The 21,443-nt window shown below is 31.2% G+C and overlaps 1 protein-coding gene across 1 annotated transcript; it reads right to left on the reverse strand.

Annotated features, from left to right (window-relative positions):
• Positions 1 to 416: 416 nt before the first annotated feature.
• Positions 417 to 3,143, reverse strand: LOC139852450 (F-box/FBD/LRR-repeat protein At1g13570-like). Its single transcript, XM_071841749.1, has 5 exons — positions 3,075 to 3,143; positions 2,014 to 2,646; positions 1,830 to 1,946; positions 1,002 to 1,160; positions 417 to 912 (listed from the first exon to the last, which is right to left on the reverse strand). Exons 2-5 carry the CDS (start codon positions 2,608 to 2,610, stop codon positions 679 to 681), a joined length of 1,107 nt encoding a protein of 368 aa, XP_071697850.1. The 5' UTR covers positions 2,611 to 2,646; positions 3,075 to 3,143; the 3' UTR covers positions 417 to 678.
• Between the last annotated feature and the right edge of the window lie 18,300 nt (positions 3,144 to 21,443).

A 21,443-nucleotide genomic window follows, 5' to 3' on the forward strand; every position in this document is an offset into this window, starting at 1 on the left:
CTTTTTAATGATTTAGAGTTGGACGTTTTCCTATTTAGTGGAACAATTTTTACGCTAGCTTTTGAATGTTTTTTGTCTTTCAGATATGTAAACCTGTTTTTTTTTAAATGACCCGTTTTTTACCCAAATCCTTTTTGATGAATCACCTCACCCAATCCGACCTGATCCCGCCATTTGCTCCACATAAGAAGACATACAGTTGGAGGTATCTTGTTGGTCTTATGTATTCAGTGACCAGCCTTTCAGTGTCTAATTTATACCATAGTGAGACTGAACATTATGAATTCATAGTCTGCTAAACTTTTTACTGTTATCAACAGTTATTACTTGTTTCTTATCCTGTCTAGCAAGCTGTATGAAAGTAATTATCAGTGGTTTGAGCCGTAATGTTTCCGTTACAAAAGAAATGATAGAGAGACATAAAAGTGAACTTAAATACAAAAGTTACCACAGGCAATTGAGTAAAATGATTACAAACCAATTACCTAGATGAAATCATGAATGCTCTCACACCAAAAGACCAACTATGCCTAAAGCCATAATCTACAATCATAAGTCAAAAAGCAATAAACAGCCACCGAATGTTGTGTACATTATACTTTAGGAGTTGTAACGACTTTCAACAACGGATTTTATCATAGGTGACGCGTGTGGGGAGTATAAAATACTCCTTGAAATCTACAACTCTTCATCCTTAGTAGCCTCATATACCTTCACCTTTTTCAGCATAGGAGACTTGCCCAAAATAAGCTTAACAACATCCATATCATTGTCTCTGTTAGTCATATTTATGATCTCTAATTCATTCAGATTCTCCAACCATATATCCAAATAATTATCAACATCTAAGGAATAACATATCTCAGCTTTATCGTATAACGAATACTCTAAATTCAATGAATCCTCTTTAATCTACAGGAAATGTTGATATTTTGTGTGTCAGTGTATCTTGGCAAAAGAATCAGAACAAATAGGATACAACATATATTTACGTTACTCACCCCTATCTTTAGTTTTTCGAGGTTTGGGGAGCTTCTGATCAAAAGACCAAGAATTGGTAATCCTTGTATGTGAATGAAGGATATATTTTCTATGCATAAGTATTTGAGGTGGATTAGTGCGGTTGGAAGCTTTTGTGGAACTCCTCCTTGTGCAAAAGACTTGAAACACAAAAAAACAAACATTAAAATTTAGGAGGGTAATTATTTTTTTTTTGAAGGTAGTTAGGAGTCACTGATGGGGGTCCGAATGCGATGTCGAAACCCACCCACCCTATCATTTCATTGGACGAACATTTACAGTCCTACCGCCACTCAGGAGGAAAACCCCACGCGAATCCATACGGGCATCACGTGTGGTAAAACGCCCTAGGGTAAGGCTGGAACGCAAGACGTCCGCAACCTCCGAGGCCCATGAAATGGGCGGGAAACCTCATGGGAAATATTTTGCAGCTCATGGGGATTGAACCCCTGACCTTCCTTATGGGAAGTCAACACCTTGAGGTTAAATTAGGGAAGTAATAATTGGGTTAAATTATGGGTTAAGTATCTAAAGATCTATAGATATTTAGTATAAATTCTATTGTACAAATATTGTAAGAGTCTCTGTTGTGTGTATCAAACTTCTAGTTATTGTTATTTTGTATATTGTAATGTGTGAACTGGTGACATGACACCGGTTTTGATGATGTGGCAGCATATATGGCTCACAAGCCAAGCCAGTATGATATACCGCTTACCTTATGAAAAGTCACCATTTACATACAGTGATACAATAGCGTGTTGGGTAAAGTTTGTTACATTAAAGACACCTGACCTAAATAACATTACCTTAATGACCTCGGAAAAAAGAGAAAGGTTTCGAATAACAGGTAAACACTCGAATAGGTTAATAATGGTGGAATCGTCGGTTTCATCGACAGTTATATCCCTAATATCCTGCAACAACTTAAAAAAATCAAAAAGTAATATAAAACCGAATGAGAAAAGATATTCTATCTAAGTAACAACTTACCAATGTATCAAGTAATGGACAATTGGATAGGAGATGCAGAAGTGTTTCTTTACAGGTCATAACACCTTCTAAACACAAACTTGTAAGTCTACTAAATCCATTAAATGTTGGTTGATGGTAAAGATCACAACAAATGAGAGATAGGTCCGTTAACTGCTGCAATGAGAATAGAGATTTGGGTAACTTATAACGCCACAAAAATTCAAGTGTTAACTTCTTGACGGTATTTTTCCGCGACAAATGAAATATTATTTGGTCAATCTCGATGCAAGAGTCATCCGCGCCAATCGAAAGAGTGAACTCGTGTATTGGACCCTCGTGCATTAGCAGAACTTGGAATATAGCGTAGAAACATCTACACCTCTTTGTCATTTCTTTTCTTTGATTTGGTGCTTCAAAGGTTGGCTCCCAACCGGAAAGCTCAACCCCGTTAGTTGATACTTTAAAAGTATCCTCATCAAATACAAGTTTGGGAATTTTAATCCATTGATACCGCCATTCCTTAGAGAGGATACTTGTCCTTGCAGCCTCTTGAATCGGTAATAAACATAATATGGTTTCTATTATGCCTGGAGGAAGCTTACTGATCATATCCATCTTAAGATATCTTTGTTGGAACGATAATAAATACAGCTAACAAAATAGTTTGTGTGAGTACCAACTTAAGAATAAACCCCCAACAGACATAGATATACATGTATGTTTTATAAACAGAGAAAGCAGATTTGCTAGTTCTGCAACCCTAAAAATCTCGAAAGCTTTACGTATAGAAACAAACAAAATAAGAAATGATAAAGTAAAGTTTGAGCACCAAAATCAAGAAACGGCTAATATATAGCAGTAAATGATAAAATTGTAAGCTGTAATTGAAGTTCTAGCAGATGATATGTGATGTGACTATAGGGATATAGATTTGTGCTTATGGTATGCATAATCAATCAACACAAGTATAAAAACCAAATACAGAAAACAAACCAACAAAATAGGAAGAAACGGAAGCAATAAGGTTATTAAGAAAAATTTATCCAGGTTCATAGAACAATCTAGGTGAAAATTAGTACCTGATGATGCGAAATGATTGGTATCAAAAGCTAGGGTTTATGATTGTGAACGACTTTTTCATGTTCGCGTAGGATTTAAGATATGTCCGATTAATATCACTTTTAAGTTTTTTATTTAAAAGGAAAAAATTGCACAGATAGTCCCCGTAGTTTGTACCATTATGCACGGTTAGTTAAAGTATTAGTTTTCGATGGGATAGTCAATGTAGTTTGCAAGAGGAGCAAAAATAGTCCAATTCACTAACTCCGTTAACTTTTTTCTATAAAATTTAAAACATGTGCCAAGCATGTGAGGGTATTTCTGTCATTCAAACTTCATATTTTCAACATCCAAATTCCCTTAAACCTTCATATTCCTCAATTTATACAAACAATCACCTCCCATCTTTTCATTATAATAAAACCCTAAATTAATTAATTTCCACCTAATTTAAAACTCATGGAAATAAAGACAAACTAAATCTTTTCTTTTCTTCTTCTTTTTAAAAACAAACACAGACCAATTATTATTCTTATCTTTTTGAACACGTTTATAAACATAAACCCAAAAACTCAAAACCTAAATCACTTGCCTCTCTCCACCAAAGCTAAAAATAAAAACCCCAACTTCCATTTCTTATCAAGGTGATTTAGTCTTGGTATCCCAAAATTAAAATCAAATAATTTTATCATTTGGGAAGGCACTTGAATGTGTACCCTTACATTCAGATCCAACATTCACTATTTATCTCTCATATTCGAAATCATAAAAGTGATCGACGACCCTTGAGCATTTATACATGTACGTTTTGCTACGGTGAAAAACAGCAGCAACAGCAGCACTGCGAATTTAGACTTGTATTGTTGCGACCGTGCCTTTGATATGCGGCCGAACTGACGGAGATACCACTGTCTGACGGATATACCACCAGATCTATTGGATATACCACCGACGGAGATATAAGGGATCTAACGGAGATCATTGATCACGGGTCACTGTCGTCTGACAGACATGATATTTCTCGTTTCTGATTGCATGTGTTTTCTTGTTTTGATGATTACTTAATATTAGGGTTGGCAATGGATCTAAAAAAATTCGAGATTCGCGGGTACCCGCACCCGTGATGGACGGATAAATTCGAAAATCTTTACCCGCGGGTGGGCGATGAAAATAATCTTGTACCCGCTGACGGGTCGCGGGTGGGTGATGGATGTAATAGATCCGTTGCGGATAAAAATTCGATCCAAAAATCCGTAATACCCGTTTGAATAATCCACGGGTATACCCATTCTAAATGGGTGAAAATCGTCACCTAGAATAATTGGCCAATGTGTAATAATTTATTGTGTATACACTCGAACTTTTTAGTAACTAATGCATCCCACAACTACACATTACATGTATTATATAATCAAAATATGTTGTTGTTTGTTTCATTTATTTAACAATCTCAATAAATCTCATTCTTACCTATCACTTTAGTAATTCGTCAACCTAATGTATGATTAGTTTTAGGAACTAAATTTTGATTGTTTATTTTAAACATTGTAGTTTCACATATATTAGCAAAAAAAAAAAATATAATCAATACGGAGTATATGTTTTCTCATTTTATTATATCATAAACATGAATATACGATTGGATGATGTTTTTCATGTCACTTTGAATTATGTAATGATATTTATTTTTGATTTTTGAATAATTTAATTTACATATACTTCATGAATAATATCCGCGGGTAACTAGCGACCCGCGAATATCCGTGGGTACGGGCATGGATCTAAAAATAAATCTGGTAGCCAAGATCCGCGGGCTAATGGATCATCAAAAAATCCGCGTGTGCGGGTGATGGATGTAGTGGATCCGCGCCCACGACCCGCGAGTGCCATCCCTACTTAAAATGAAGCTTGGATATCTGCTAACCTTTAATAAATATGTGTATGTATGGTTTCAATTGTGTATCCGTATGTGGTTAATGAGAGTGAATGATTTCAAGTGGTATCTGTTGTATAATTGTGAATGATTTCAAGTGGTATCTGTTGTATAATTGTATATGTACGAGTATCATCCAGATCCTTGGGGTAATTATGATTTATATATGAAACTGATGTTTGATATGGGTTTATATGAAAATTGATATTTGACATGGGTTTATATGAGTTATTTTGATTTATTACGAGTTATTTTGATCGATGATTACTTAATATGAAGTAGGTTTTGTAAGTTTATTACTTTAAATTCTATTCTATTGGTGATCATGCATAAATATGGGAGGATAAATGGGGAAGATGAAGATTAAGATTGAGGTCAAAGTAAAATGACGAAATTATCCTCTCATGCTTGGCACATGTTAAATTTTAACAGAAAAAGCTAACGAGGTTAGTAAATTGGACTATCATTGCTCCTCCTGCAAACCACGTGGGCTATCCACATCAAAATATGGTACTTTAACTAACCGTGCAATATGGTACAATCCACAGGAACTATTGACGTAGTTTTGTCTTTAAGAAATGAATCGCTTCATTGTAAGTAACTAGAGAAAATTCGACCGCGCGTTGCTGCGGTTGTATTCGACGCGCGGTCGAATTTGGATATACGTTGTTTGGTACCTAGTTTGTTGGACGTGTATGTATATGTATGTAAAGCTTTTTTAACGATGTCCGTTTCGCGTATAGTTAGTCGCGTTATGTTCGTAAAATTATTTCGAGTTGAACGGTGGTCTCGGAAAAATTTAACTCGCACCGAGCGAGAATATAGGGTCCGTTATTTAGCGTTTTTTTAACGATGTCCGTTTCGCGTGTAGTTAGTCCCGTTGGGTTCTTGAGATTTTTTAGAGATGAACGGTGGTCTCGAAAAAATTTAATTCGCACCGAGCTGGAAGATATGCCTTTATGAAAAATCGGGTGGAGTTTATTAATTAAAATAAGGATTTGACAGTTTGTACCCCTGTTTTGAGGGGTTAAGTTGCACATTGTTTAAACTTAGGGGGGCAAAGTTGTTTTTTTTCATATGTTTTTTTATGTGCCGTTTGTTTTTGGTTTTGGGCACCAAACGACCAAAAACAGCATGGTAATAAATGTGAAATTCAATGATGATAGAAAATGATATTCAACTATTATTCAGTATTTATTTAATAAATGAATCATTAACTACGCAGGCTTGCCTTAGTGGCCATTGATTTTCCCGATGAAGCCACCACCCGAGTTCGAATCCTGGCAAAGCCATTTCGTTCAAAAATGGAGTGTGATCTGAGAGTGCGCCTTGTGCGCAATTCACCAGGTACCAAGTGTCGCGCTCAAGAAGTTTCATTACCCGAGGTTTTACCTCTATTGGGAAGTCAATGTACTCTTTCACAGGGAATTTTCTCGCTAATCTAAAAAAACAAATGAATCATTAAGAGTAATAAATGTGGTTAATATTGGAAGTTTAATGATATTCAATACTATTATTTAAAAATTGACAACTATTACTATTTTGTGACATATTCATAATTAAGTGGACACTTATTATGCAGCAGATGAAATATCATATTGAATACAATATCATATTGTATGTTTTTCTTTAAGATATAACTTTATAAGGGCATGCTTAAGATTTTAAGACATGCTTAATTTTGTTATAACTCCTAAATAATCACTTCACTAACTTCTTAATAGTTATTCCACTAATCATAATTTATCATTATTTAAGCTTAAATTATTTCCTAAACACTATCTGTCACACCCCTAAATAGGGTCTGGGTATTTGTGACTAATTATATTAAATCACAGTTGTATAAACGAGAACGACTCTATATGCGACGTTTTATTGAGTTTTGCAGCGGAAGATAAATAGATTACATTGTATTTGAAGCATTAAATGTTTTTAAATGAATCGATTAGTAATGCATGAAGACTCCAATCATGGCAAGCAATCATCATTCAAAGCAGCAGATATATAGCGGAAGCAATATTTAAGTACCTGAGAATAAACATGCTTTAAAAAGTCAACACTAGGTTGAGTGAGTTCATAGATTTGTCATAAATAATGATTTCAGTAATAGATCACCAGATTTAATAAAAGACGATATATCATGTATATCAAAAGTATGTCATGAGCGTATGATATCAAAACTAAACGATTTTACCCCGTAACAATACATATGTAATTGTCGAGATTATTATTATACCACCAATTGACCTGAGGTCAACAGTGCGGGGCGTTACTCCCAATAGTGCTATCTATAATAATTCCGTTTGCCACTTTAGTTCATCTAGCAATTAATGATATTACAAAGCAGGGATTTACATGTTTCAAATGAACACAATAAAAATACTCATGTTGGTCGCATAATAAGTTTGTACTTGTGTCTATCATTTATAAAAATAGTTCATGTATTCTCAGCCCAAAAATATAGATAAAAAGGGAGCTATGAAAACTCACGATACGATACGATAGTTTGTAGTAAATATGCATATGATGGCACTGCACAAGTAAAGAGTTGACATCGGATTCACGAACCTATACCAAGTATATATATTAACACATATACTCGTAATCGAATAAGTTTATATATATATATATATATATATATATATATATATATATATATATATATATATATATATATATATATATATATATATATATATATATATATATATATATATATATATATATATATATATATATATATATACATACATATATTCTGTATATAAGTATTTATTTGATAAAATGATATTAATAATGATAATGAATAAAGAGTTGTATTATTTTGTAATAACAATAATAATACTAGTAGTAAAAATGATAATAATCATAATAAGGTTTTAAAAATAATAATAATAATAATAATCATATAGTTTTGATGATAGCAAAAATGTTAATTTTGGTAAAAATGATAATAACGATAATAATTTTAATAATAACAATACTAATAATAATTATTATACTTTATTAATAATGATAATACTAATAACAAAAATGATAATGATAATTCTTAATATTAATGATAATAATATTAATAATTGTATTAGTGATAAAAATAATGATATTAATAATAATAATAATTATAAAAATATTAATTTTACTGTTAATGTTAGTTATGGTAATGATTTTAGTAATTACATAATAATACTCATTATAATATAAATAATAATACTTATAATGATAATAATAATAATAATGATTATGATACTTGTAATAATAACAATAATTAATAATAATAATAATAATAATAATAATAATAATAATAATAATAATAATAATAATAATAATAATAATAATAATAATAATAGGAAAAATAATAAGAAAACTACCTCAAAGCTTTCTAAAAAAAATATGTCATGAATGGGACTCGAACCCGCGACCTCACCCTAGCCCGCAAACAACCTTAACCATTTCACCAATTTTCTTTTCTGAAATAATATCATTCTAACTCCGAATATATTTAAAACCGTAATCATCTTCTTCACCTCCAATTTCAATCGGTCACAGAACGAATCCAATAACGAATCTAACATCTTTAAATTCTTCATAATCATATAAATAATTGTTTATAGTTATTTGTACTAATAGAAAATAAAAAAATTAAATAAATAAAGAAACTGGTCTGTTGTTCGCATAAAAAGGAAGAAGAACACAAAATTTGGTTTTGATTTTTATAACATTTTAGCCAATGATTATAACATGAAAAAGGTGTTAAATCCTTATTAGAAACTTTTCAAATCATCAATTTAACAAGAAACCTCAAACAGAAATCGAATTTCTCTATGAACACTAGGTTGACTTTTCAAAAAATAACTTTGACTCTAAAATTACAACTCGATACGATGAATTGGAATTTGAAATTTTGCAGAAAGTTTCATTAGAGGATTCCTAACAAAACCACATTTATAGATTTTGAAATGGATTTAGATTTCGAGCTTTTGGAAATATGACAAAGAACAGAAGTTATCGAGCTGTAAGAAGAAAAAAAATAATTTAACAGATATAAACAATCACATGCGGTTGTAATTTGATATTTGAGAGTGTAAAGGTGAATGATTTTACTTAGCAACTGGTATTGATTGATTTATAGTGATAAAACTTGACAGAATTCAAATTAGGGAGGAAAATAAAAAAATAAAAAAACTGGATCGTGGGATTAAAAAATAAAAAAAGCTGATCAATCAGATTAATATAAAAAAATAAAGCAGATAAAAATAAAAATAACAGATCACGTAATAATAAAAAATAATAAAATCTATTAGTGGAAATACCTAATTTAGGTATATGTCTGTATCTCTCTCTTTTTTTTATTTAATAATAATAATTATTATATTAATAATAATAATAATAACAATAATAATAAAAAATAATAATCCTAATAATAATTAAAATTATAGTTTTATCATTTTTATAATAATATTTATATTTAACATTTTTATTTTGATAACCCTACAATTATTATAATTTTACTAATTTTAATTACAATAGTGATAATAATATAATATAGATAATAATAATACTAATAATAATGATATTATATTAATGATAGTAATACTAATAATTCACTTAACAATAATATTAATATAACAATTTAATAATAATGCCATTATCATTTACGAATATTTGTTCGTGAATCGTTGGAATTACATAAAAGTTAGGTTTAAATTTTGTCGAAAATTTCCGGGTTGTTATAGTACCTACCTGTTAAAAGAAATTTCGTCCCGAAATTTTAGTTGTTGCCATCAGTCGGCGTTGTAAACAGGTGAGGATATTTTCGTTTTATTTGGTCTTCACGTTCCCAGGTATACTCGGGGCCTTGCGTGAATTTCAACGGATAGAATATTGATTTGTTTCAAGAGTTTAAATCATATGAACCATAATAATTTCTACAGGTTCTTCTATGAAGTGCATTTTATCATTAATGCGGAGGTTATCTAAAGGATTTAACAAGAGTGTCATCGATTAGGTTTTCTCAAAAAGGATTGATGATGTTTTACAAGTCATTTCAGTAAATTGGATACATGAAATGTGTTATGAATAGTATTGAGCTCATTTAAAACCATGGACGTTTTATGCCACAACACTAGGGTACACAAACAGAGAGGAGTTCGTGAAAATCACAATCATGAAATTTGATAGAGATCGTCATTGTTTACAACAAGAATGATGAATATAAGTTGAAAAATAGAGTTTTATCAACATTGGGTAATATGCATGAAACGATTCGATTATAGGAAGAGTATACGAAGCTATCGTAAAAGATTGAAATGAGGAAATTAAATGTTCGTCTTAACTTTTGACATGGTTAAAGTTGATTTCTGGAATTCAAGGGATTTAAAGAAAATCTTTATAATCTTTATAAGATTTGATTCACCGGTAATTTAGGAATTTGGGATTTTCTTTGATTAAATGCGGTGAATTGCCTCGATTGCTGTGTCTGGAATTTCGCTATAAATTAGCTTCTTCCGTTTCCTTATCTTCACCACTTCTATACTTTCTTTCCTCAATTCATACTTCCAAAAAATTTATTAATATGCTCCATCCAGTTCTCATTCTAGATATAGTCCTGACTTTTATATCTATCGTGCTTCTTTTTCATCTGTCGCTGGAAGAGTCAGTTTACTTCTACTATGCTCTTAGATTTATTGTGTTTTTAGTTCTCCCGTGTCTTTATATTGCTATACGCATTGATATACACGGTTTGTAATTTTGATGTCGTTATCGGGCTTTATATTTTCCTTTATATGTCGGAGCTCTATGCTCTTGTTTTCTCTTCTTGACTTTAAGTAAAGCGAGTAATGGTTCAGAATTCGTAGGTATGAAGTTTCAAATGAACCTAATGTTCTAAGTAGAAAGGAACATAATATCACGATTTGATTTGTTAAATTACCAGAATTACTGAGGATAGAACTATCAAGAATATATTTTCTTGATATGTTCAGAGTCTAAGTAGAATGTAAGAGTCGTGTAACATGGCAAATAATGATTACAAAGTCTATGAATCATCATCTTCCATTAAAAATTTAGCATGACTTACTGTAATATAATCACGTTGGCCTGACGTCATTATATTATACTAACTCATGCTTCAATTCCCAACACTTCTCCAGAAATCATTCATAATTTGAACTCGAATTTTACAAAATATAGAAACTTAAACAGTTTCCTTTATGATGTAATAAAGATATCGCAAAGAGATAATTAATTGCGGACAAGAATCGTTATGAAGATATCTTCAGAAATATCGAGGATATTTGTAACGACCCTGGTTTTTTCAACTTTTAATAATAATGTTTATTATTAATGCTCGCGTTTTAATAAACGTGTTCTTATACGTGTTACTTGTTACCGTATTTAATTTTACATGCCCGATTTGTCTTTGTGACACACGTACTTTACACGAATAATATTTTTGAATATTATTTACATTCATGATTATTTATTATTAATCATTTTTAATTAACTAAGGTAACTAGTTAATTACTTGGGCTTATTTATTTAAATTGTTATTTACTTGAACTTGGGCTTTTATTATTTGATATGGACTTGGAAGCCCATCCTACACACTTAATGGACTAGTTAGCCCAACATTAAGCTAATGAATTATTAAGAGTAAGATCAAGGATTATTAACCATGAGGAATCTAGTTACTTACACCATTTTCCAACACCATTTAACTTCATTACCATTCCAAACATTCACCACCTCCCCATGTATGAAAGTGCATTTGATCCCTTCCCCTTTTGTTTGCAAAAACCGTCCACTTTGACTATGGGAGGGAGAGTTCAATTTTTTTTTATTTGTTACTTATTTGCTTGTATTCTCTCATTTTTTACACACACTTCACTTTACTACTTCCATTTCTCTCTCATTTTTCTATCAAATATTGTAAGTATCTGAAATGTCCAATTCATATTGATTATAAACGTTCCATATTAATTGATTTCGTTGCGAGGTTTTGACCTCTATATGAGACGTTTTTCAAAGACTGCATTTATTTTTAAAACAACCATAACCTTTATTTTATCAATAAAGGTTTCAAAAGCATTACGTAGATTATCAAATAATGATAATATAAAATATACTGTTTACACACGACCATTACATAATGGTTTACAATAGAAATATATTACATCGACATATGTTTCTTGAATGCAGTTTTTACATAATATCATACAAACATGGACTCCAAATCTTGTCCTTATTTTAGTATGCAACAGCGGAAGCTCTTAATATTCACCTGAGAATAAACATGCTTTAAACGTCAACAAAAATGTTGGTGAGTTATAGGTTTAACCTATATATATCAAATCGTAACAATAGACCACAAGATTTCATATTTCAATATACATTCCATACATAGAGATAAAAATCATTCATATGGTGAACACCTGGTAACCGACATTAACAAGATGCATATATAAGAATATCCCCATCATTCCGGGACACCCTTCGGATATGATATAAATTTCGAAGTACTAAAGCATCCGGTACTTTGGATGGGGTTTGTTAGGCCCAACAGATCTATCTTTAGGATTCACGTCAATTAGGGTGTCTGTTCCCTAATTCTTAGATTACCAGACTTAATAAAAAAGGGCATATTCGATTTCGATAATTCAACCATAGAATGTAGTTTCACGTACTTGTGTCTATTTTGTAAATCATTTATAAAACCTGCATGTATTCTCATCCCAAAAATATTAGATTTTAAAAGTGGGACTATAACTCACTTTCACAGATTTTTACTTCGTCGGGAAGTAAGACTTGACCACTGGTCGATTCATGAACCTATAACAAATATGTACATATATATCAAAGTATATTCAAAATATATTTACAACACTTTTAATACATTTTGATGTTTTAAGTTTATTAAGTCAGCTGTCCTCGTTAGTAACCTATAACTAGTTGTCCAACGTTAGATGTACAGAAAAAAATTGATATATATTATCTTGAATCAATCCACGACCCAGTGTATACACGTCTCAAGCTAAATCACAACTCAAAGTATATATATTTTTGGAATCAACCTCAACCCTGTATAGCTAACTCCCACATTACTGCATATAGAGTGTCTATGGTTGTTCCAAATAATATATACACATGGGTCGATATGATATGTCAAAACATTTGCATACGTGTCTATGGTATCCCAAGATTACATAATATATTAGGATACATGTATAATAAAATATAAGTTAGCTAGAATATGATTAATATAGATTTGTTATCAATTTTCACGTTGCTACAACAAGAAAAATTATCCAATCTTGTTTTACCCATAACTTCTTCATTTTAAATCCGTTTTGAGTGAATAAAATTGCTATTGTTTAATATTGAACTATATTTTATGAATCTAGACAGAAAAAGTATAGGTTTATAGTCAGAAATATAAGTTACAAGTCATTTTTGTAAAGGTAGTCATTTCAGTCGAAAGAACGACGTCTAGGTGACCATTTTAGAAAACATACTTCCACTTTGAGTTTAACCATGATTTTTGGATATAGTTTCATGTTCATAAGAAAAATCATTTTCCCAGAAGAACAACTTTTAAATCAAAGTTTATCATAGTTTTTAATTAACTAACCCAAAACAGCCCGCGGTGTTACTACGACGGCGTATGTCCGGTTTTACAGTGTTTTTCGTGTTTCCAGGTTTTAAATCATTAAGTTAGCATATCATATAGATATAGAACATGTGTTTAGTTGATTTTAAAAGTCAAGTTATAAGGATTAACTTTTGTTTGCGAACAAGTTTAGAATTAACTAAACTATGTTCTAGTGATTACAAGTTTAAACCTTCGAATAAGATAGCTTTATATGTATGAATCGAATGATGTTATGAACATCATTACTACCTCAAGTTTTCTAAATAAAGCTACTGGAAATGAGAAAAATGGATCTAGCTTCAAAGGATCCTTGGATGGCTTGAAAGTTCTTGAAGCAGAATCATGACACGAAAACAAGTTCAAGTAAGATTTCCACTCGAAATAAGATTGTTATAGTTATAGAAATTGAATCAAAGTTTGAATATGAGTATTACCTTGTATTAGAAAGATATCTTACTGTAAATAATAAAGATTTCTCGAGGTTGGATGATCACTCTACAAGATTGGAAGTAAGCTAGCAAACTTGAAAGTATTCTTGATTTTATGAAACTAGAACTTGTAGAATTTATGAAGAACACTTAGAACTTGAAGATGGAACTTGAGAGAGATCACTTAGATGAAGAAAATTGAAGAATGAAAGTGTTTGTAGGTGTTTTTGGTCGTTGGTATATGGATTAGATATAAAGGATGTGTAATTTTGTTTTCATGTAAATAAGTCATGAATGATTACTCATATTTTTGTAATTTTATGAGATATTTCATGCTAGTTGTCAAATGATGGTTCCTACATGTGTTAGCTGACTCACATGGGCTGCTAAGAGCTGATCATTGGAGTGTATATACCAATAGTACATACATCTAAAAGCTGTGTATTGTACGAGTACGAATACGGGTGCATACGAATAGAATTGTTGATGAAACTGAACGAGGATGTAATTGGAAGCATTTTTGTTAAGTAGAAGTATTTTGATAAGTGTTTTGAAGTCTTTAAAAAGTGTATGAATACATATTAAAACACTACATGTATATATATTTTAACTGAGTCGTTAAGTCATCGTTAGTCGTTACATGTAAATGTTGATTTGAAACCTTTAAGTTAACGATCATGTTAAATGTTGTTAACCTAATGTTTATTATATCTAATGAGATGTTATATTATTACATTATCATGATATTATGATATATTAATATATCTTAGTATGATATATACATTAAAATATCGTTACAACGATAATCGTTACATATAAGTCTCGTTTCGTAATTCTTGAGTTAGTAGTCTTGTTTTTACATATGTAGTTCATTGTTAACACACTTAATGATATATTTAAATATCATTTTGTCATGTTAAATATAGTGTATCCATATCTTAATATGATACATATGTATTTAGTAGACGTTATCATAACGATAATCGTTATATATATATATCATTCCGACTTTCTTAACTTAGTATTCTCATTTCTTATGTATATCACACATTGTTAATATACTTAGTGAGATACTTACTCATCATAATCTCATGTCAACCTGATAATGCTAAAAACGAACATATATTTCATAGCATTATTCCTCAAGAAAGACAAGCTTTTAGTTGCAATTGTTCTATTTAAAAGTGATATTCGTTTAAATAATAAAAGGTGAAGACAAAAGACAGATTCGACGAATTGAAGACGCAAACGACCAAAAAGCTCAAAAGTACAAAAGACAATCAAAGAGGTTCCAATTATTGATAAGAAACGTCTCGAAATTACAAGAGTACAAGATTCAAAACGCAAAGTACAAGATATTAAATTGTACGCAAGGACGTTCGAAAATCCGGAACCAGGACCAGAGTCAACTCTCAACGCTTGACGCAACGGACTAAAAATTACAAGTCAACTATGCACATAAATATAATATAATATATAAATAATTCTTAAAAATTATATATATATTATATTAATATTTAAAACCGTCGGCAGACTAAGATCCAATTTGGAGTGAGCTGTATTTTCAAACTCCGCGACTCGCAGAGTGTGAAGGCAAAAAGGACCGCGAGTCGCGGAGCCCCAAATTCTGAAACTCCCTATAAAAGCAAACGAATTCTGATCGCAAAAACCATCCAATATATCCATCCATCTATCTAAACGTATATATTTATATTTATATTTTAATTTTAATTTTAATTTTAATTTTAATCCTAATAATAAGGGTATGTTAGCAAATGTTGTAAGGGTGTAAGTCGAAATTCTGTCCGTGTAACGCTACGCTATTTTTAATCATTGTAAGTTATGTTCAACCTTTTTATATTAATGTCTCGTAGCTAAGTTATTATTATGCTTATTTAAAACGAAGTAATCATGATGTTGGGCTAATTAATAAAATTGGGTAATTGGGCTTTGTACCATAATTAGAGTTTGGACAAAAGAACGACACTTGTGGAAATTAGACTATGGGCTATTAATGGGCTTTATATTTGTTTAACTAAATGATAGTTTGTTAATGTTAATATAAAGATTTACAATTGGGCGTCCCTATAAATTACCATATACACTCGATCGGACACGATGGGCGGGGTATTTATATGTACGAATAATCGTTCATTTAACCGGACACGGGAATGGATTAATAGCCACTAGAATAATTAAAACAGGGGTGAAATTATGTACAAGGACACTTGGTATAATTGATAACAAAATATTAAAACCTTGGGTTACACTCAGTCGACATCCTGGTGTAATTATTAAACAAAGTATTAAAATCTTGTTACAGTTTAAGTCCCCAATTAGTTGGAATATTTAACTTCGGGTATAAGGATAATTTGACGAGGACACTCGCACTTTATATTTATGACTGATGGACTGTTATGGACAAAACCAGACGGACATATTAAATAATCCAGGACAGAGGACAATTAACCCATGGGCATAAAACTAAAATCAACACGTCAAACATCATGATTACGGAAGTTTAAATAAGCATAATTCTTTTATTTCATATTTAATTTCCTTTATTTTGTATTTAATTGCACTTTTAATTATCGTACTTTTTAATTATCGCAAGTTTATTTTATCGCACTTTTATTATTCGCAATTTCATTATCGTTATTTACTTTACGCTTTAATTTAAGTCTTGTATTTATTTTTAATATTTTACATTTGGTTTTAACTGCGACTAAAGTTTTAAAATCGACAAACCGGTCATTAAACGGTAAAAACCCCCTTTATAATAATAATATTACTTATATATATATATTTGTATTTTTATAAAAGTAAACTAATATAGCGTTAAGCTTTGTTTAAAGATTTTCCCTGTGGAACGAACCGGACTTACTAAAAACTACACTACTGTACGACTAGGTACACTGCCTATAAGTGTTGTAGCAAGGTTTAAGTATATACATTCTATAAATAAATAAATATCTTGTGTAAAATTGTATCGTATTTAATAGTATTTCCTGCTAAAATATAATAGCTATTTTATATACAACTCGCATAACTATCAAGTATTTTTGGCGCCGCTGCCGGGGAACAATCTAGCTTAAAAGCCGGAAGCGCAACGCTAATATAAAAAAAAAGATTTTTAGTTTACTTTTATTAAAATTCGTTTTTATAAAAATACGTTTTAAATATTCGAAAATATAAAAAGAAAAACAAAAATATAAGTATTTTTAAGATTTTGTTAAATATTTAAGTTTTATAAAGTTTCTTTATTTTTATATAAGTTTTATTTAAGTATTTTGTTTTTATTTAAAATATAAAAAAAAAACCGAATTTTTTTTTAATATATATAAATCTATTTTTAAGATATTTTTAAAATTATAAAGTAGTTCTATTTTTATTTAAGTTTTTAAATATAAGTTTTTATTATATAAATATTTTGATATAAATAGAAAATATAAAACAGAAAAAAAAAAAAACGTCAAATTTCAAAACTGTACCAGAGTTGAATTTTGGAACCCCGCGACTCGCGGGGTTTGCTGCTTGGAATACCGCAACTCGCGGAGTTCTCTCTGACGCGCCTGGCAGAACCCTAATCAGCATTTATTAGGAGTAATTATTATTATTAATTTTTAATTAAAACCCTAATTAGGTTTATAGTTTTTAATTAGTTTTTAGTTTTTATTATTATTTTGTATATTTAGTTTATTTAGTTAATTAAATTGTAAAATTTGTAGTTTTATTAAATAAATAATATAAAAATAATATTTTTATAAAAATTGTACTTTTTACAACTTTTTGTATATTTTTATATTTTATCCCCTTTTAATCGTTTTAGCGTAATATTTGTATTTTTAGCCCATATTTAGTTTTAAACTTAGTTTTTGCCGTAGTTATTTTTACTTCTAGATTTTTAGGCTTTGCCGTAGAATTCCTTAAGTGCTTTTTCTTTAGACTAAGATTTAGGTGCTTTAGAATTTTGCGACGTCTTTTTAAGTTTTAGTTTCTTTTTAAGTTATTTCCATTTGGGATTTAGTTTTTCCTGTAAGCTTTAATATTTTTAGACGACTTTTACCTATGTATCAATTATCATTCCAATTAGTAATCTCAATTTGCGATTATAATTTTAAGTTAGTTGTAGTAATAAGGTTAGGTTAGTCAATTGTTTTTAAGTTTTATAAGTTTCTTTTATTTTTCCGTCACCTTGTATTTTTCAACCATTTTTCTTTTTCGACCTTTTTCGACGAACTCTTTTTCTTTCTTATTTCTCGCTATTCTAGTTTTAGGATATAGATTTTTATTCTACTTCTTATCTAAATTTCTTAAAATTACGAAAATTTATTTTAAGTGGTTAAATTGATAGACATCAAAATTTTCTGGTTAGTAGTAATAGTTGGATTTGTACGTGGACCGGGTTATTGGAGCCAAACAGTCCTCAATTATATTGAGACCAAACGAATCCTGCCCCTCTGCTGCATCTTTTGGCTATTCGAAACGTGGGCAAAATCAGAAAAGTCTATTGATTGGATAACTTATTATAATTTTTCTTTCCTTTTAAAAACTAATAGGATATTCAGTGAATGCACCGAGCAAGACGTTCACCACCTTTTGTACGTTCACCACCTGTAACTAGATCAAGACATTTAGCAAATATTACCGCCGTTGATTTTTCTTTAGAATCGTCATCCAGTCGACCAAGTACTCTAGTTCAAATTTTCGATAATCCATTTTTGGAACCCGACCTCACAATTGAGAATCCGGAGAATATTCAGGAACGATTCGTAGATCCTGAACCACTAAACTTTCCTCCGGAACCACCAATTATTCAAACAGAGATTGTTGAGGAACGAACCATTAAATCAGAATCCTCTAGTGATTCCGATTCAACAAATTCAATTATGGAGAATCTGGAACCTTTAAGTATGGAAGACCGAATGAGAGCTAAACACACTGGCCAAGGTCACGCAATTACTCATCCAGACATTAATGCGCCAGATTATGAAATCAAAGGACAAATTCTACACATGGTGACTAATTAATGCCAATTTAGTGGTGCGCCGAAGGAAGATCCAAATGAACATTTACGTACCTTTAATAGGATCTGCACACTATTTAAAATCCGAGAAGTGGAGGATGAACAGATATATCTCATGTTATTTCCCTGGACTTTAAAGGGAGAAGCCAAAGATTGGTTGGAATCGTTACCTAAAGGGGCGATTGATACATGGGACGTTTTAGTTGAAAAATTTCTTAAACAATTCTTTCCGGCATCTAAAGCGGTAAGACTTCAAGGAGAAATTGTTACGTTTACACAGAAACCGAATGAAACTCTATATGAGGCGTGGACAAGATTTGGAAAGTTGTTAAGAGGATGTCCGCAACGTGGTTTAGACACCTGTCAAATAGTACAAATATTCTACCAAGGATGCGACATCACTACAAGAAAAGACATAGATATAGCAGCTGGTGGTTCTATTATGAAGAAAACCGAAACTGATGCTTACAAAATTATTGATAACACTGCTTCCCACTCACATGAGTGGCACCAAGAAAAAGATATCGTTAGATCATCTAAAGTAGCTAGAGCCGATTCTAGCCATGACTTAGATTCCATTTCCGCAAAGATAGATGCTGTCGAGAGACGAATGGAAAAGATTACTAAAGATATTCACTCAATACGAATTAGTTGTGAGCAGTGTGGAGGACCACATTTGACAAAAGATTGTCTCAGTATTGAATTAACAATGGAACAAAGAGAGAATATTTCATACATAAACTAAAGGCCTGGAAATAATTATCAACCGCCAAGACCGATTTACAATCAAAACCAGAATTATAACCGAAATATTCCATACAACAACCAACAAGGTCCTAGCAATCAACAAGTATCCAATAATAATTACAATCAGCAAAGACCTAATTTTCAAAACAAACCACCACAACAAACCGATGATAAAAAGCCGAATTTAGAAGATATGATGACGAAGCTAGTTGAAACTCAAACGCAGTTTTTCACATCTCAGAAACAAACTAATGAACAAAATGCTCAAGCATTTAGAAATCAACAAGCTTCTATTCAAAATCTGGAACAAGAAGTAAGTAACCTAGCAAGGTTAATAGGTGAAAGAAAACCGGGAAGTCTACCTAGTGATACAAATGCTAACCCCCGAAATGAAACAGCTAAAGCCATTACCACAAGAAGTGGTACAACACTTAAACCACCTGAAATACCTGTAACTTCTGATGAAGCTATTCCTACTCCACAAGAACCACAACCTGATCAAGATAAGGAAAAAGAACCGGTAGTTGAAAAGGTTAATGAAGAGAACAAAGTTAAGGCTAAACCTTATGTTAAACCATACCAACCAGCACTTCCTTACCCGAGTAAAATGAAGAAAGAGAAACTTGAAGCCGAGCAATCCAAATTCTTGGATATGTTTAAACAGATAAATGTAAATCTTCCTTTCATTGATGTGATTTCAGGAATGCCTAGATATGCTAAATTCTTGAAAGATCTAATCTCAAATAGAAAGAAAATGGAAGAACTCTCGGCTGTTACCATGAATGCTAATTGTTCAGGAGTACTGTTGAATAAGATACCAGAAAAACTATCTGATCCAGGAAGTTTCACAATTCCATGTTTTCTGGGTAGTCTTAGTTCAATAGAAGCATTGGCAGACTTATGTGCTAGTATAAATCTAATGCCGTATTCACTATACGCTAAACTAGACCTTGGAGAATTGAAACCAATCAGAATAAGCATACAACTAGCCGATAGATCAATAAAATATCCTAGAGGGATAATGGAGAACATGCTAGTTAAAGTTGGTACTTTAGTATTTCCAGTAGATTTTGTTGTTCTGGACATGGAAGAAGATTCTCAAGTTCCTCTCATATTAGGAAGACCATTCTTAAACACGGCTAAAGCAATGATAGACGTGTTCGGTAAGAAATTGACCCTAAGTATAGAGGATGAGAGTGTTACCTTTTCAGTTGATAGAGCAATCCAATAACCACAATCTGCAGATGATACATGTTATTATATTCAAACTATAGATGCACATGCAGAATTATTAGAAGAATTTCCAGAATTACAAGGAACAGGAGAATGTTCTTTAGGAGAAGGTAATGAACCAATTGATGAAGCTGAAATGTTAGCTACACTTATAGCTAATGGATATGAACCAACAACAGAAGAAATTCAAATGCTAAAAGAAGAAGACAGATATCGATACAAATCATCGATAGAAGAACCTCCGAAATTAGAGTTAAAGCCACTTCCAAACCATTTGGAATACGTTTATTTACATGGTGAATCTGAATTACCTGTAATAATATCGTCTTCTCTTACTGAAAATGAGAAATCACAACTCATTTCTGTGTTGAAAGC

This window comes from Rutidosis leptorrhynchoides, chromosome 6, assembly GCF_046630445.1.
Source record: "Rutidosis leptorrhynchoides isolate AG116_Rl617_1_P2 chromosome 6, CSIRO_AGI_Rlap_v1, whole genome shotgun sequence".
NCBI classification, from domain to species: Eukaryota; Viridiplantae; Streptophyta; class Magnoliopsida; order Asterales; family Asteraceae; genus Rutidosis; species Rutidosis leptorrhynchoides.

Coding starts and splice junctions, on each gene's coding strand:
- LOC139852450 (XM_071841749.1), bottom strand. CDS start 2,610: ATGGATATGATCAGTAAGCTTCCTCCAGGCATAATAGAAACCATATTA. Junction 1,161..1,829: donor TTTTTTCCGAGGTCATTAAG/GTAATGTTATTT, acceptor TTGTGTTTCAAG/TCTTTTGCACAAGGAGGAGT. Junction 913..1,001: donor TCGAAAAACTAAAGATAGGG/GTGAGTAACGTA, acceptor CATTTCCTGTAG/ATTAAAGAGGATTCATTGAA.